Source organism: Oncorhynchus mykiss, chromosome 28 (assembly GCF_057628025.1).
Source record: "Oncorhynchus mykiss isolate SJ-2025 chromosome 28, ASM5762802v1, whole genome shotgun sequence".
Taxonomy (NCBI): Eukaryota; Metazoa; Chordata; class Actinopteri; order Salmoniformes; family Salmonidae; genus Oncorhynchus; species Oncorhynchus mykiss.
This window is the reverse complement of record NC_143049.1, coordinates 13,030,789-13,046,482: the sequence shown is the minus strand read 5'-3', so window position 1 is coordinate 13,046,482 and position 15,694 is coordinate 13,030,789. Positions and strand designations below refer to the sequence as shown.

The following is a 15,694-nucleotide window of genomic DNA, read 5'->3' as shown; positions in this document are numbered from 1 at the left end:
AATAAAGGTAATCCATTTTTGTAGACACCCAGAATTTATTGCACATCCACACAGAGTAGACAGTGCTTGGAAATGGCATGTGTGTGTAGGTTGGCTAGATTTTATTTGTGTTAAGGTTGGTTACTGTTGCTCTTCAAGTATTTCCAGTCGTCTTGGTCCGTATAGTAGAACGTAGGCTATATGCCAGTCTCCTCCACCGGACAGCCTCAGTATATCTTCTGGAGATACCACGCTTACCTTGTCGTCGTCAAACTTCACCCACTCATCTATGATGGGAAAAACATGTATTATATTATTCACCTGAACCTCGATAAAAATGTATGTTAATTAATACAGTCGTTTGTATCATGTAGTCTGCAATGCACAAGGTAAACAGCAATATCGGGCAGACTTCCACGACAAATAAGAGCATGAAACGCGAGGCTAAACTTTTGATGTTTTGGTCCCGCAGCTACCACGTTGCAGCAGAAAGTGTACATACGCATATACTCAGTGCATCATGTTGTATTGCGCTCATCTGCAATATCGGCCGTTCGTCCGGCTGCTATGTGGCTACGTCATATCCCCAAGCCTTAGTTTAAGGGATAGATCCCCAAAATCAATCTGTTCAGACCTCAAGTGGTCTACACGTATCTGGGTCCATATCCCACACCCTCTGGTTGTGTTGAACTGACTGAGATTAACTATTCCTTTATAGGTATAGTTCACCCAAATTACATGTTGGTTTACTTACCCTGTAAGCAGTCTATAGACAAGGTATAACACAGAAATCCATGCTTTGATTTAGTTTCCCTGGCACTTTCTACATGCTAACGTTTTAGCCTTTGTGGTATGAATCCCATTCAAGTCATGGGACCGATATTAGCAGTTTTCACTGCATCATGCCCAAATCATCCAAAAGTATCTCAAATAGATTAAGCTCAACAAAGTCACATACACTACATGACCTAAAGTATGTGGGTACCTGCTCATCGAACATCACATTCTAAAATCATGGGCATTAACATGGAGTTGGTCCCCCCTTTGCTGCTATAACAGCCTCCACTCTTCTGAGAAGGCTTTCCACAAGATGTTGGAACACAGCTGCAGGGACTTGCAGTGAAGTCGGGCACTGATGTGGGGTAATTTAGGCCTGGCTCTCAGTTGGTGTTCCAATTCATCCCAAAGGTGTTCGATGGGGTTGAGGGCAGGGCTCTGTGCAGGCTAGTCAAGTTCATCCACACCAATCTTGACAAACCATTTCTGTATGGACCTCACTATGTGCATGGGGCACTGTTATGCTGAAACAGGAAAGGGCCTTCCCCAAACTGCTGCCACAAAGTTGGAAGCACATAATCGTCTAGAATGACTTGGAAGCTGTAGGATTAAAATATCCCTTCACTGGAACTAAGGGGCCTTTTTGTATTTATTAAGGATCCTGGGTTCCAGCAACATTAAAGCAGTTATATACAATAAAAATGACATTACATTTGATAACACTTTTCACAAAACATTAAGTGTGCCCCCTCAGGCCACGACTATACTTCTGTGTGTGTCTCTTCACAGTCCCCGCTGTTCCGTAAGGTGTATTTGTATCTGTTTTTTTTTAATCTGATTCTACTGCTGCATCAGTTACCCGATGTGGAATAGAGTTCCATGTAGCCATGGCTCTATGTAGCACTATTTACCACTTGAGGAAGTGGGAACTCAAAACGCAAAGGCATTAACTACCATTGTTGCTGAGTCGGTGGTGGACAGCAGTAAGGCGAGCACAATCTGGTAGGTAGCCAGGACTGTGATAGGGAGCAATGCAGTTCAATCGGTCATACGCAGGATAATCTCGGAATTGTGAGTTCGTCATTTTATGATTTCATTTCTATGATCGTTTTAACAATTTAAAAAAAATTGCAGTTTAAACATGAAGAAATGTTTTACATTTCTCACATCCCTAGTCAGTAGGCTATGCTAGCTCTTATCAGAATGCATCTCTCCCTTCACTCCGTGTGCAAAGGGGGGAAAGGGGGTCAGAGCCATCAGCGAAATATGGACATTAACCTGACAAAAGAATGGTTTTAGGACCCAAAAAAGCTGCAGGAATATTGTGTAGACTAACCACCGAAATTACTCACATAAGCAAAATTGCTTAAGAGGGCAATGTCAGGTGTCGATAATTTTCAAGTTATCGTCCGGGCTCTAGTGAGTGTTGATGTCTATCAAATTGTATAGGTTACTTTGCTCTCTCCCCTGGCAACGGCCTGTCTAGCACTCGACATGCACGCACACACACACACGACGTGCACACACACAACGTTCACACACACACGTGCACACACGACGTGCACACACACACGACGTGCGCACACACACACGACGTGCGCACACACACACGACGTGCGCACACACGACGTGCGCACACACGACGTGCGCACACACGACGTGCGCGCACACGACGTGCACACACACACGACGTGCACACACACACACACGACGTGCACACACACACACACGACGTGCACACACACACACGACGTGCACACACACACACGACGTGCACACACACACACACAACGTGCATAGGGATTGCTCTAAGATCTTGAAAGTGGCCTAGATTATTATTTCATGTTCAAATCTTTTTTGTTGCCATGGAGGCAACAATTAAGCAGCGGCACAATAACGGTAACACTGTAGTCATCTACGTCACATTTTTTAAGACCTGTGAAAACAGAATGTAATACATTAAGACTTAAGGCCTTTAAATCAGATAAATTAACTTTTTTAGACTTTAAGGACTCGCGGACACCCTGTGAATGGAATTTGTGCCACAAATTCAAAAATGTTAGCATTTGGTAACAGTGCAAAACCCCAAAACGTCGCTAGAGAAACTAAAACAAAGCATGGATTGCTGTCACATCTTATCCATAGACTGCTTACAGGGTAAGGAAACCAACATACCATTTTGTAATTTGGATAAACTATCCCTTTAAGGAACAGACTGACATCTATGAATCATGTCGATTGCACTGACTGACTGGCCTCTTACACAGCTACTCATTGTCTGGCTGTATGCTTTGATGAAGGTCTACTGTGACTGAAAACGTTTCACATTAAACGACTTGTGTGCAGAGACTCTTTTCTTAATGCTATCGAGGTCACCTTCTTTCCTCTTGACCCAGGCGACGTAGTGTCCGGAGGAGCTCGATCTGCCCTGGTGTGTCAGCACTCCCTGCAGGTCGTAGTAGCCACTGTTGTTAGAGCCCAGGTCTGCAGGCAATAGACAGGCACACGCTTAGAAACATATTCCTTAAGTTACCGTGTGTAACAACCTATCCCTTACACGTGTGTGTGTGTGAATGACTGACTGATGCCTTGTTTGTAGGGGCAGGCCACAAATCCATATGATGTAAAGTAAACCAACCGTCGGCGAATGAAAAGGGCTCGTATTTCACTTCTTTCGGCTCGTCTCCCACTTTCCTCTCCACCTGTTTGATGCACAAAGGGAACAATGTAAGCTAAACGGACTACACTAATGTTCGTTCACACTGAATTACTTTGTTTGGTCAGGGAACAACACTGAGCAACGTATTTCTTGGAGGTTTAGGTCCACTTCGTAGAGTATACATTTGCAGTTCAAAGCTGATTCGCAACGGACAAAGTAGACAAGCGATTCAATTCATTTCTACCTTCTGCGACTGTTTCTCCAGCTTCTTGTCCTCAATCTCCTTGAACTTTGACCTAACGGCCACCATCTTCTCCTGCAGTCCCGAGGTACACAGCTCATACACATCCAGCATCAGTGGGAACTTTACATCCTGGAACATTAAGTCAATGGGGGGGGAAGAAAAGCATCAAGACAATATTCTTCCTTCCACTTGCAACAGTATTCTGATGATAATCCCATCGATTAGGAGGACATTCCTATAACATCAGATTACATACCTTAAGGACTTTTGCATTGACAGACTCCTTCTCTTTGTAGAAAAATCGAACCATCTGAATGGTTAGGTAGGCAGGGAGGCGGCTGACTTTAGACTAGACGAAGAAAGGGAGACCAAGTGAACCAACCAACTAAAAAAGTACATAACAATAAAACAAATGCCACACCCTCTCAGTGGTTTATAAAAACCTTTAGGGGCCCATGCCAAACTTACAGATTTTATGTACAGGGCATTTCTTTGCAAAGACGGAGACAGCTTGGTGATTTCTTCCTGCAGTCTCTGAAGAGAAAGAAACAAGAGACACGTGATGGGGATTAGATCAGTGTTGCCATGGTGACCGACCACATTGGAGACCTCACGGTGTGCGTGCGGGCTGTGCATGTGTCTGTGTTCCTGTGCATGTGCATGTGATTGTGAGTTGCAGTGGTACTACTCACCAGCCTGAGGCCAGTGGCCAGGTACTTGACCTCCTGGTTGATGAAACAGCTGAGTTGGAGCTGGCTCTCTTTACCTTTGGCTGGCTCCTCGTCCTCAGACTCTGTACATTTCACACTGTGGAGAGGGGTTAAGGAAGGAACTGAGAGAGAGACAGGAGACTTATTCTTGGGAGGAGAGAGCAAAGGTTTGTTGAAATAATATAACAATTTGGAAGCCATTCTCCATTCCCTAATAGGTCATGCACTCATCTGAACTTCAATGTATCAGATGTTCAGACTGCCAGGATACGTGGTTTCGAACTCCACTCCAAAATACTGGTCAATGAAGTTCTTCTTGGCAGCTCCACTCTCAGTCTGGAGGTGGAGGAGAAAGTTAGGACAACACTCACATCTGTAACTAGCTTGATAGCTTACATACTTCCATTTACACATACTTCCATGGGAGAATCTGTGTCTTGTGGCTCCAACTTCTGCTGAAGGACCCTCATCATCTGCAACCAGCACTCGTTGGCATCCTAGAGAGGGGCAGAAATTGACAAATGAAGCTCATTTCTACTCTTCAGACCACTTTTAGTATCAACAAAAAACGACTAAAAACGTAGCAATCAATGTGGTTCATTGGAGTATAGGATGTGCAGTACCAAGCAGTGATCGCAAAGCGGCATCTTCTGATGGTGAGTGAGTGACTGGTGCCAGTCAGAGGCCATGGTCTCACCTGCTGGAGGTACTGTCCCTGATCTCCCTTCTCAGCAAACTGGGGGAAGGCCAAGTGCAGAAACTGCAGCAGGATGATGGGGTGTATGGTGGAGGAGGTCTTGTCCATGATCTTGTAGAGGTCACGGAGGGCTGGGGGGAATACAATGGTAATTTAGCAGTTCTAACATGGCCATTTAACAGGCGCCTCTTTTATACAAAGCAGTTCATAGTATGTAGCCCACAACGCTGGTGTAGCCTGCACCATGCCCTGACTCACCGAGTCCTACTATTACCATCTACACTAGCAGATAACAAAAAAGGCAGTGGCACAATGATATATATATTTTTTTAAACATACAGAGACAAAAGGGAAATGACAGACCTGCTGTGATGTACTGGGCTGGTACACTGGCCCCAGGGGACCGCAGAGCACCTGTATACCTGTAGAGGGAGACAGAGGGCAGATACTTTCATAACAGGAATCAACATAATGAATAGGCTATTACTGTTGACCAAATAATGGTTTTAGAACAACCCGAAAATCTGCAGGAACGTTGAGTAACAAAATCACTGACCATCGGTAAGAAGGCAATGTGGTTGTCTGTAATTTTCAGTTTATCGTCCCAACTCTAACGAAGCCTGTGTGATCTAATTCTCAGTTGTATCACTGCATAGATATCAAATGAATAAGAAACCTATTTTATCATCAACGCTATAGATCCAACAAACGTTGATTGCATCTTAACAGATTGGCGTTAATGCAATATCAAGGGCCCACCTTCCGAGGGCTCCTTTGAGCTCTGGCACGGAGCGAAGACACTGCACTGTGGCGTTCATATAGCAGGTGTTGCCCAGGTTGGTCAGTCCACAAGGCATCTCCATCTACACATCGGATCAGACAACAAGCAAAATTGGGTTAGTTTCTCTATGACTGCCTGCGCTGGCAAACCCAGGCAGCATCGATTCCGTTAAAACAAACACATCCAACGACTAAGTCATACGTTGTACAGTCTCAATTTCCATCAGGGCTAGTAGAAATGACAGATATCTGTGGCCGTTCATAGCACTACTGTGGAAGGCATTAGCCTGAACATATCATACAGTTCCAGACGGACTAGACACTGGCCCTGAAAACAGTACTCGACATAGCTATTAAAGAGCCAGCTAGTGAACATGAACTCACAGCTGAGGCCAGCTGGTCTTCAGTCATGTCCTCAACAAACATGGGCCTGACTGCAGGCTCCTCGGGCAGGGCCTCGGCTGAGCCCATCATCAACAGAGTCATCCCCTGGGGAGGAGAGGGGAGAGGAGAAAAAGTGTCACATTGCATTCCATCGGATAACTGGAGATGGTAATCACCAGCAGCATTAGGTTGGATAACATGCATCCTAAATCCATCCCACTAAAATGACAATGAAATCAGCCAATACATCATAGCCTACTTTGCACAATACTGACGTCGATAGTAGGGCCGGGGCGACACCTGTACCGCGATACTCGCTAATCTCGTGGCAAGGAAACAAAACGCGAAGCGGATTTGACTTCTTTAGGACAATAGCCATAATGTTGGAAACAAACAGCTGTCATCCAGTGTCACATATTTATTTTTTCAAGCAATAACACACAATATTTTACATACAGCAGATGTTTAAATGACCAAAGAGTTATGACTGCTTCGTGTTTCCATGATTGCCATTGAAAAAAATAGTGATATTTGTATCGTCATAGCAATTACAGATAACAAATCTGAAAAAAATATAATAATTTTTCTTGAATCAGTCAATGTGCCCTTGAGCAAGGCACACTGCCCTATCCCATTTGGACAAGAGGAATACCTATGTAAGAATGCTGTTCATTGACTACAGCTCAGCCTTAAACACCATCGTACCCTCGAACCTCATCATTGAGCTCAGGGCCCTGCGTCTGAACCTCGCCCTGTACAACTGGGTCCTGGACTTCTTGACGGGCCGCCCCCAGGTGGTGAAGATAGGCAATAACCCCTCCACTACACTGATCCTCAACACAGGGTGCTGTGCACAGCCCCCTCCTGTGTTCCCAACAAAATGAAGGAGCTGATAGTGGACTTCAGGAGACAGCGGAAGGAGCACGCCCCGAACCACATCGACGAGGCCACAGTGAGAAGGTGAAAAGCTTCAAGTTCCTCGGCATACACATCCCTGACAATCTGAAATGGTCCACACAGACAGTATGGTGAAGGCAGTGCAACAGCACCTTTTCAACCTCAGCAGGGTGAAAATTTTGACTTGGCCCCTAATACCCACAAACTTTTACAGATGCAACATTGAGAGCATCCTGTCAGGCTGTATCACCGTCCGCAACCGCAGGGCTCTCCAGAGGGTGGTGCGGTCTGCACAACTGGCCAAGAAGATCATCAAGGACCTCCGCCACCCCGCTACCATTCAGAAGTCGAGGTCAGTACAGGTGCATCAAAGCTGTGACCGACAGGCTGAAAAAAAGATTCTACCGCAAGGCCATCAGACTGTTAAATAGTCACCACTAGCCAGCCTCTCCCCAGTACCTTACCTTGACCTTTAGTCAACCCTGCACCCTAGAGGCTGCTGACCTCTGTACATAAACATGGAACACTTTTGTCACTTTAATGTTTACATATCGTTTTACCGCATTCATATATGCCTATACTATATTCTAGTCAAGACCTATCCTATTTTACTATTCTATCCTACATATTTTTCAGATATACCACATATTCTATCCATATTGTCTATACATCTCATCAAAGTTGTGACGTGTCCATTTTGGTGTCCGAAACATATCTTCGGTATTGTAAAAATACTTTTATAAACACTGCACTATAAGATGTAACCTTCCTCTATATATCAGCTTATAAGAGTACTCATTACGAATAATAGGAACTTAGGGAGCAAAAGAGCTAATAAACTCCTCTGGCATAATTGTGAGGGCATCTGTATGGATCAGGTATTCCCAAACTGGGGTACTCGTACGCAATGCAAAATAAAATTATTCACATAAAAAAAAACATTTTTTTAAATTAAACTCTTCACATTTTCAAACAGTACATTTATATTTTCCAACAGGACTACACATTTGGGTGAGTTTTTTTTTCCTTGCCTGAGTAGCCTGTAAGATGGCTAAATAAAGAGCAAAATTATTATTATTATTGGTGCCCTGGTCCTATAAGAGCTCTTTGTCACTTCCCATGAGCAGGTTTGTGACAAAAACTCACTCATATGTTTAAATTTTTGTATCATATGTGTGTGTGGTAGGCCGACAATGATGGCAAAAAACAACATTTGAAAGTGCACTAACCCTGTATGCAGCTGGAGGTTGAATGTTTGAAGGGGTACGGGACTATAAAAAGTTTGGGAAACACTTGTATAGAAGAAAAAAAAAATGGTGAGGATCCTAAACTTCATTACATTTTTATGCTTGAAGACTTTGGTCCCTACTTTGGGATTTCATTCAATATAACAGATATCCATGAGCCATTTCAGACCATAATGCTTTGCGATAGTCACGACCGTATATTGCATAAGAAAGAAGAGCCAGAAGGACCCCACACAGCGCAGAAAGGTCAGTAAAGTCTCCCCTAAAAATTATAATTTCACATTTTCGGTCACTGGTGCACTGATACAAAATCCTGTGGCATACGGTAAAATACCTATAAAAAAAACATGTAGAATGTTGTTTTATTTTAAAATGGCATATTTGATGTGAGAGATACAATTACCTTGATCTACAGTTTCATAATGATATATTTTCCATATGTGGCCAAGCAATTTCCTGTAGAATAAGTTAACTGTTTTTCATACAGAGTAACGATTATGTCATTCTGTATAACTGTTATACCACGTCATTCGTTACTCCGCCTGACATAGTTTTTCTATTCTTAAGCTTTTAGGGAATGTAGTGTATATATTTGTATGTTTCATTAGTAACATGTATCTTTATGTGTTAAGATATATATTGTCTATGTATTACATTGTGAAAGACAAAAGTAATGACATGGTAAAAACATTTTTTAGTGAAGTGACCTATTCAAGTCCTAAGCACTTAATTATCATCATATTTTATTCATGCTCTATCACTACAGTTTTGATGATGTCGAGGAAATATCTGTCCTTATAGATGCCTCTATCCAACAAAGAGACGACTGCAAGTTCAGGGCCCGGGAAGAACACAGATCCACAAGTTAGGGTAGAGTGGCATCTGAGCAGGAAAGCAAGGTATTAGTGGTGATGCAGTTAAGTGACTGGGAAAAAATTTGGCAGATGCATGCTGTGATGAACCTCACTCCATGGATGGTGAAAATCTTGAAGAGCACCCTGAGCAACAAGCCCTTACAGTTAGGTAAATACAACATGGCAGTAATATGAAAGAGAATACCAGCAATGAAGAAGACATTCACAACCTTTGTGGAAACAACAAAAGTCAGGAACATGGCAGGATCTGAACAAAAGCCTGAATCAAAAACTTGACATGCTCGCCAAGCACCGCTTCATCAAGTTGAGTGCCCAAATCTTAAGGAAATCATCGGTGACAATGACGTAGTTGTTCACGTGGACTTCAGAAAACTATGCATGTAAATTGCAAACAGAGGTTCAGGCTTTCCATTTTGGTGGGAGCAGAAAGCAGGCCACCATACAGTTGAAGTTGGAAGTTTACATACACTATAGTTTTGGCAAGTCGGTTAGGTCATCTACTTTGTGCATGGCACAAGTCATTTTTCCAACAATTGTTTACAGACAGATTATTTCACTTATAATACACTGTATCACAATTACAGTGGGTCAGAATTTTACATTCACTAAGTTGACTGTGCCTTTAAACAGCATGGAAAATTCCAGAAAATGATGTCATGGCTTTAGAATCTTCTGATAGGCTAATTGACATCATTTGAGTCAATTGGAGGCGTATTGGTGGATGTATTTCAAGTCCTACCTTCAAACTCAGTGCCTCTTTGCTTGACATCATGGGAAAATCAAAAGAAATCAGCTAAGACTTCAGAAAAAGAAATTGTAGACCTCCACAAGTCTGGTTCATCCTTGTGAACAATTTCCAAACGCCTGAAGGTACCACGTTCATCTGTACAAACAATAGTACACAAGTATAAACACCATGGGACCACGCAGCTGTCATACCGCTCAGGAAGGAGACGTGTTCTGTCTCCTAGAGATGAACGTACTTTGGTGCAAAAATTGCAAATCAATCCCAGAACAGCAAAGGACCTTGTGAAGATGCTGGAGGAAACAGATACAACATGATCTATATCCACAATAAAACGAGTCCTATAATCGACATAACCTGAAAGGTCGCTCAGCAAGGAAGAAGCCACGGCTCCAAAACCGCCATACTACGGTTTGCAACTGCACATGGGGACAAAGATCATACTTTTTGGAGAAGTGCCCTCTGGTCAGATGAAACAAAACGATTGGCCATAACGACCATCGTTGTGTTTGGAGGACAAAGGGGGACGCTTGCAAGCCGTAGAACACCATGATGTATGATGACCAACCTTTCATTGGACAAGTCCTTGATCCAGTGGGGAATGAAATTGAGGTGAGCTGCAGGAGACAAACGTTGGGAAGAACTCAGACATGTGGCCAGAAGCGATGTGATCTTTTACTAGTTATCTGACGTGAAAGCAGTCACCTCAGAGCCAGAGCCATCCACCAATCGAAGTTCAAAACTACGCAGCCCTGACTGGAAACAATTCAAAGAGGTGATAACTCAAAGGCTCCACCTAAAACGGGGAGAGTTCACCAGACTGGGTATTTTGTATCTTGACTTAAAGTGATGGTTACAAGGCCATATAAAAGTCAAATGTGAAGAGAAAATATAAAGTTATTTAAAAAAATAGTTATGCATTTAAGTTTTAAACCAACATTTCAAATGATAAACATGGAGTGTCATTATTTCATATCATCCTCAGTCTTGTCAGTAGGATAAAATGTCAACCAGGATTTTATTCATTCGATTTTCAATCCAAGTTCATCACATTTTGCAGAGAATGTTATTCAATCAAAATGCTATAAGGCAGCCGCCCCGCACCTCTCTGATTCAGAGGTTGGGTTAAATGCGGAAGACACATTTCAGTTGAATGCATTCAGTTGTACAACTGACTTAGGTATCCCCTTTCCCTTCATGTCATATATTAATTAGGAGTTCTCATATGACTTTTCTCAATTTACCTTACAAACCAGATTAAAACTGACTGCCAGTGCCTCTCATTTTAGAAGTACATTTTTGTTGCTGAGCCAGTCTAAGGATCATCCCATGTGGAATCTCACAGTATGTCATTCGATATAACGATGCCACAGTCAGACAGTGTAAAGCAGTTTCTCTACGTCATTTACATAATTTTGTTTAATCAAGCAGAGGAAACAATAACAATCTTTAGCCCATTACAGAAAATCATTTTTTGAAATTGTTCAGCTTTTTTCACTTTTGAGTATGACATTTTGGGTGCTAAAATGTTCAGAAAGGCCAAAATGTATGATATTAATTATGATGCAATTTTGATTTTCGAAGCAGTACATGTTTGTTGAGATACAATTACTATCTATAAACAGCTGAATGCTAATACTGCTAAATAATTAGAAAATCAATTATTGTTACACCGAATGACATTCATGGAGAAATAATATGATTCAAAATTCAAATGCATGGATTTTTATTTTCGGTGACTAAATCTTGTGTATGTACACTACCAGTCAAAGGTTTGGACACACCTACTCATTCAATGTTTCTTTATTTTTACTATTTTCTGTAGTGAAGACAAAACTATGAAATAACCCATATGGAATTATGTAGTAACCAAAGAAGTGTTACATCCAAAAATATTTTAGATTTTTTCAAAGTAAGAACCCTTTGCCTTGATGACAGCTTTGCTAACTCTAGGCACTCCCAACCAGCTTCATGGGGTAGTCACCTGGAATGCATTTCAACTAACAGGTGTGCCTTGTTAAAAGTTAATATATGGAAGTTCTTTCCTTCGTAAAGCGTTTGAGCCAATCAGTTGTGTTGTGACAAGGTAGGGGTGGGTATACAGAAGATCGCCCTATTTGGTAAAAGACCAAGTCCATATTATGGCAAAGACAGCTCAAATAAGCAAAGAGAAACGACAGTCCATTACTTTAGACATCAAGGTCAGTCAATACGGAACATTTCAAGAACTTTGACATTTTCTTCAAGTGCAGTCGCAAAAAACATCAAGCGCTATGATGAAACTGGCTCTCATGAGGACCGCCACAGGAAAGGAAGACCCAGAGTTACCTCTGCTGCAGAGGATAAGTACATTGGAGTTCACTGCACCTCAGAATGTAGCCCAAATAAATGCTTCATAGTTCAAGGAATAGACACATCTCAACATCAACTGTTCAGAGGACACTGCATGAACCAGGACTTCATGTTTGAATTGCTACAAAGAAACCTCCACTAAAGGACACCAATAAGAAGAAGAGACTTGCTTGGGCTAGAAAACATGAGTAATGGACACTAGACCGGTGGAAAACTTATTTTGGTCTGATGAGTCCAAATTTGAGACTTTTGTTTCCAACCGTGAGACGCAGAGTAGGTGAACGGATGATCTCTGCATGTGTGGTTCCCACCGTGAAGCAAGGAGGAGGTGGTGTGATGGAGTACTTTGCTGGTGACACTGTCTGATTTATTTAGAATTCAAAAACACACTTAACCAGCATGGCTACCACAGCATTCTGCATCAGATGACCTGGCCTCCACAATCACCTGACCTTAACCCAATTGAGATGGGTTAGGATGAGTTGGACAGCAGAGTGAAGGAAAAGCAGCTAACAAGTGCTCAGCATATGTGGGAACTCCTTCAACACTGTTGGAAAAGCATTCTAGGTGAAGCTGGTTGAGAGAATGCCAAGAGTGTGCAAAGCTGTCATCAAGGCAAAGGGTGGCTACTTTGAAGAATCTCAAATATTTTTGGATTTGTTTAACACTTTTTTGGTTACTACATGATTCAATGTGTTATTTAATCTACAATGTAGAAAATAGTTTGTTTTTTTTTTAAATTGAATGAGTAGGTGTCCAAACTTTGACTGGTACTGTATATTTCAACAACTAATGAAAGTAGAAAGAACTTAACTAGCATTTAACACACCACCCCCCCGCGCATTTTGAAATCCTTATTTGTTATTGACCCATCTGATATGGCTCGCCCTAATATTTCCTCATTCCAGTCTATTACTGTGTGTGTATTGTTTGATATAATTGCACTGTTAGAGCTAGGAACACAAACATTTCTCTACACCTGCAATAACACCTGCTAAATCTGTATGTGACCAATAACATTTCATTTGCTCCATACTGTAACGACCCTGGGTTTATAAGCGCAGAAATCGATCATGCCGCACGAGCATGCTTTTGCGGCACAGTCGATAGTGCGCCGGACCTCGGGCTAGAAAGTCGAGGGTCCCTGCTGTTTCATTACATTGGCGTCAGAAGTGGGATCGGAGCTTGCATCCACGACAGTGCGTGTGCTTGGCTCTTTGAAAGGAGGGAGTAGTGTAACGACCCTGGGTTTATGAGCGCGGATATCGACCCTGCCGCACGAGCATGCTTTTGCGGCAGTCGATAGCGCGCCGGACCTCGGGCTAGAACGTCGAGGGTTCGAGACCTGCTCCCTGCTGTTTCATTACAATACTATTATGGCTAACCCTGTAAAACAACACATTTTACTGAAGCTATCCAGTGTGTGACATCTTTTTATTTTTTTATTATTTCATAACAAACTCAGACTATACTTACATTCTTCAATTTGATGTTTCCCCAGTCATCATCCTAAAAATATATACACAAATGATTAAGTATTATTGGAAATAATTCATGTATTGATTACCTGTGGTCCAAATTCATTGATTGTAAACTAAAACGTGACAGCAACTTTACCTTGAGTGTGCCTCCCTTGACCATAACCTTCTGTCTCTCTGGTTGTACCCCTGACAAGGCAAAGAGCTGAGCCTTGAAGACCATTGGAGGTTCTTCTGTGTTCAGCTCTATTGCATCAAACTTCTCTTTTCCCCATTTCACATTCACTGAGGAAATAAAAGAGAAACAAAAACACAGGTATGTGTGAAAACCAAGCCGGCATCTGGGAGTGGAGGGCATCTCTGATGCATCATGTCTTGTCAAGTCATGAATGATACAGCACAATCATATGTTATAGTGATAACCTTTGTGATGCAGAGAATGGTTTGAAATAGGAGTCGAATGTTTTGGTTATGTTAGTCTTGATCACCTGCTAAATAGACATGTCCACCCTCACCTTATATGCTAACGTTAGCTATCTAGATTTTAGGGATAATGAAGGCTGGCAAGCTTCCTTGACGTGATGTAACCTTTTTCAGTTACACTGTTTTAACATTAAGTACATCCATAATGTTAACGTTAGTCGAACATAAGCAAGTGAACCACTGCGGCTAACGTTACTGTGCTGATAAAGCGTTAGCATACTAGCTAACCTGTAGCTAGCTAAACTCTCTTACTAAGTACCATAACTGTCTTGCTAATTAGTTACCTGGCTAGCAAAAGAATCACACAAAAAAACATACATTTAGCTGTAACCAATTGGCTAACGTTTGACTAGGTACTTGTTTAGCTACATCTGCCCCCCCCCCCAAAACGTGCAAACGTTGCAGCAGAGTTTTCATAGCTAGATATGAACTGTCACAGAGTCTATCTGGCTGTTTTAGCAGTTAGTAGGCTAACGTAGTTAGCTAAATATTGACGTGAGTGCAGGAAGTTAGTGATGCTGAGGAATTTGTTAGCATAATATAAGTACGTTAATAGCTAGATACCGTAGGCTAAATGAGTTATTTCGTTTGGTAGTTATGTCCACAAAACCAACACGGATCTGGTTTAGCTAGTTAGCTTGTAAATAGTTGGTTAGTTTTTAATTTAGTATTTTCTTAAAATCGGAGAACACTCCCGAATCGTTTATTTTTGTCGGCCTATGATGCTAAATTGCTAGCGTTCCAATAATGATCACTAAAACACGTGTATAAATAGTTCCGGGAAAAGTATTATCAAGGGAAGTGGTCACGTTATAGGGTTAACATACCTGAAAACACGGGCATATTTTAGGCAGTTTTGTTTGTTAATGACCAATTCCAGTCGCCGGGACGCGAATTCGCTGTCTGGTGCAGGTGGCTACGTTAGGTTTCGGACTAGCTAGTCAGCTAGCTACACCGTCACCGAACTTCATTTAAGCAGCTCGCACAATGACGCTGCAACTGCATGCCAGTGTGCACGCTGAAACATTATCGATGCGCTCTGCCTGCAGCTATCCAGCCTGGTTCAAATAGTATTTTTGTAATCTCATCAAATTCACACATCAGACACAGCCGATTTAATTGTAAAAAAATATATAAATTTTTAAAAACGCGCACAAAATAATTTAACCAGTTTCCGTCTCCAAGGTTGACTCTCCTGATGAATCATGATCGCTAGAAAACTGACCAAATCCCTAGCCTAAATCTACCCATTTGTTAAATTCCAAGCCTGGGAAACTCGTTTCCACCCCCCACCCCCCCCCAGCAAAATCAGATAATTTGCAAATAAATTCATTAAAAATCCTACAATGTGATTTTCTGGATTTTTCTCATTTTGCCTGTCATAGTT

General features: G+C 42.0%; 1 protein-coding gene across 3 annotated transcripts; it reads right to left on the bottom strand.

The window, feature by feature from the left end:
* Positions 1-15: 15 nt before the first annotated feature.
* LOC110508562 (ubiquitin carboxyl-terminal hydrolase 14) lies at positions 16-15,540 on the bottom strand. Of its 3 annotated transcripts, none has more exons than XM_021589155.3 (16): positions 15,135-15,540; positions 13,964-14,109; positions 13,823-13,855; positions 6,231-6,335; positions 5,826-5,929; positions 5,430-5,488; positions 5,067-5,197; positions 4,786-4,866; positions 4,641-4,705; positions 4,352-4,466; positions 4,128-4,193; positions 3,916-4,008; positions 3,660-3,788; positions 3,395-3,458; positions 3,133-3,240; positions 16-266 (listed from the first exon to the last, which is right to left on the bottom strand). In XM_021589155.3, the coding sequence occupies exons 1-16, from the start codon at positions 15,148-15,150 to the stop codon at positions 121-123; spliced, it is 1,461 nt and encodes a 486-aa protein (XP_021444830.3). In that variant the 5' UTR covers positions 15,151-15,540; the 3' UTR covers positions 16-120. The 3 variants fall into 3 exon arrangements, with proteins under 3 accessions (XP_021444830.3, XP_090081528.1, XP_090081529.1); XM_090225402.1 differs by lacking the exon at positions 15,135-15,540 and adding an exon at positions 14,872-15,095; XM_090225403.1 differs by lacking the exon at positions 15,135-15,540 and adding an exon at positions 14,592-14,764.
* Positions 15,541-15,694: the final 154 nt, after the last annotated feature.

What these genes read in the sequence shown, in the direction of transcription:
- LOC110508562 (XM_021589155.3), bottom strand. An exon ending in AAGACCAGCTGGCCTCAGCT is followed by an intron (nt 5,930 to 6,230) that starts GTGAGTTCATGT and finishes TCCGATGTGTAG; the next exon opens with ATGGAGATGCCTTGTGGACT. An exon ending in ATGCCCTGTACATAAAATCT is followed by an intron (nt 4,009 to 4,127) that starts GTAAGTTTGGCA and finishes TTCTTCGTCTAG; the next exon opens with TCTAAAGTCAGCCGCCTCCC.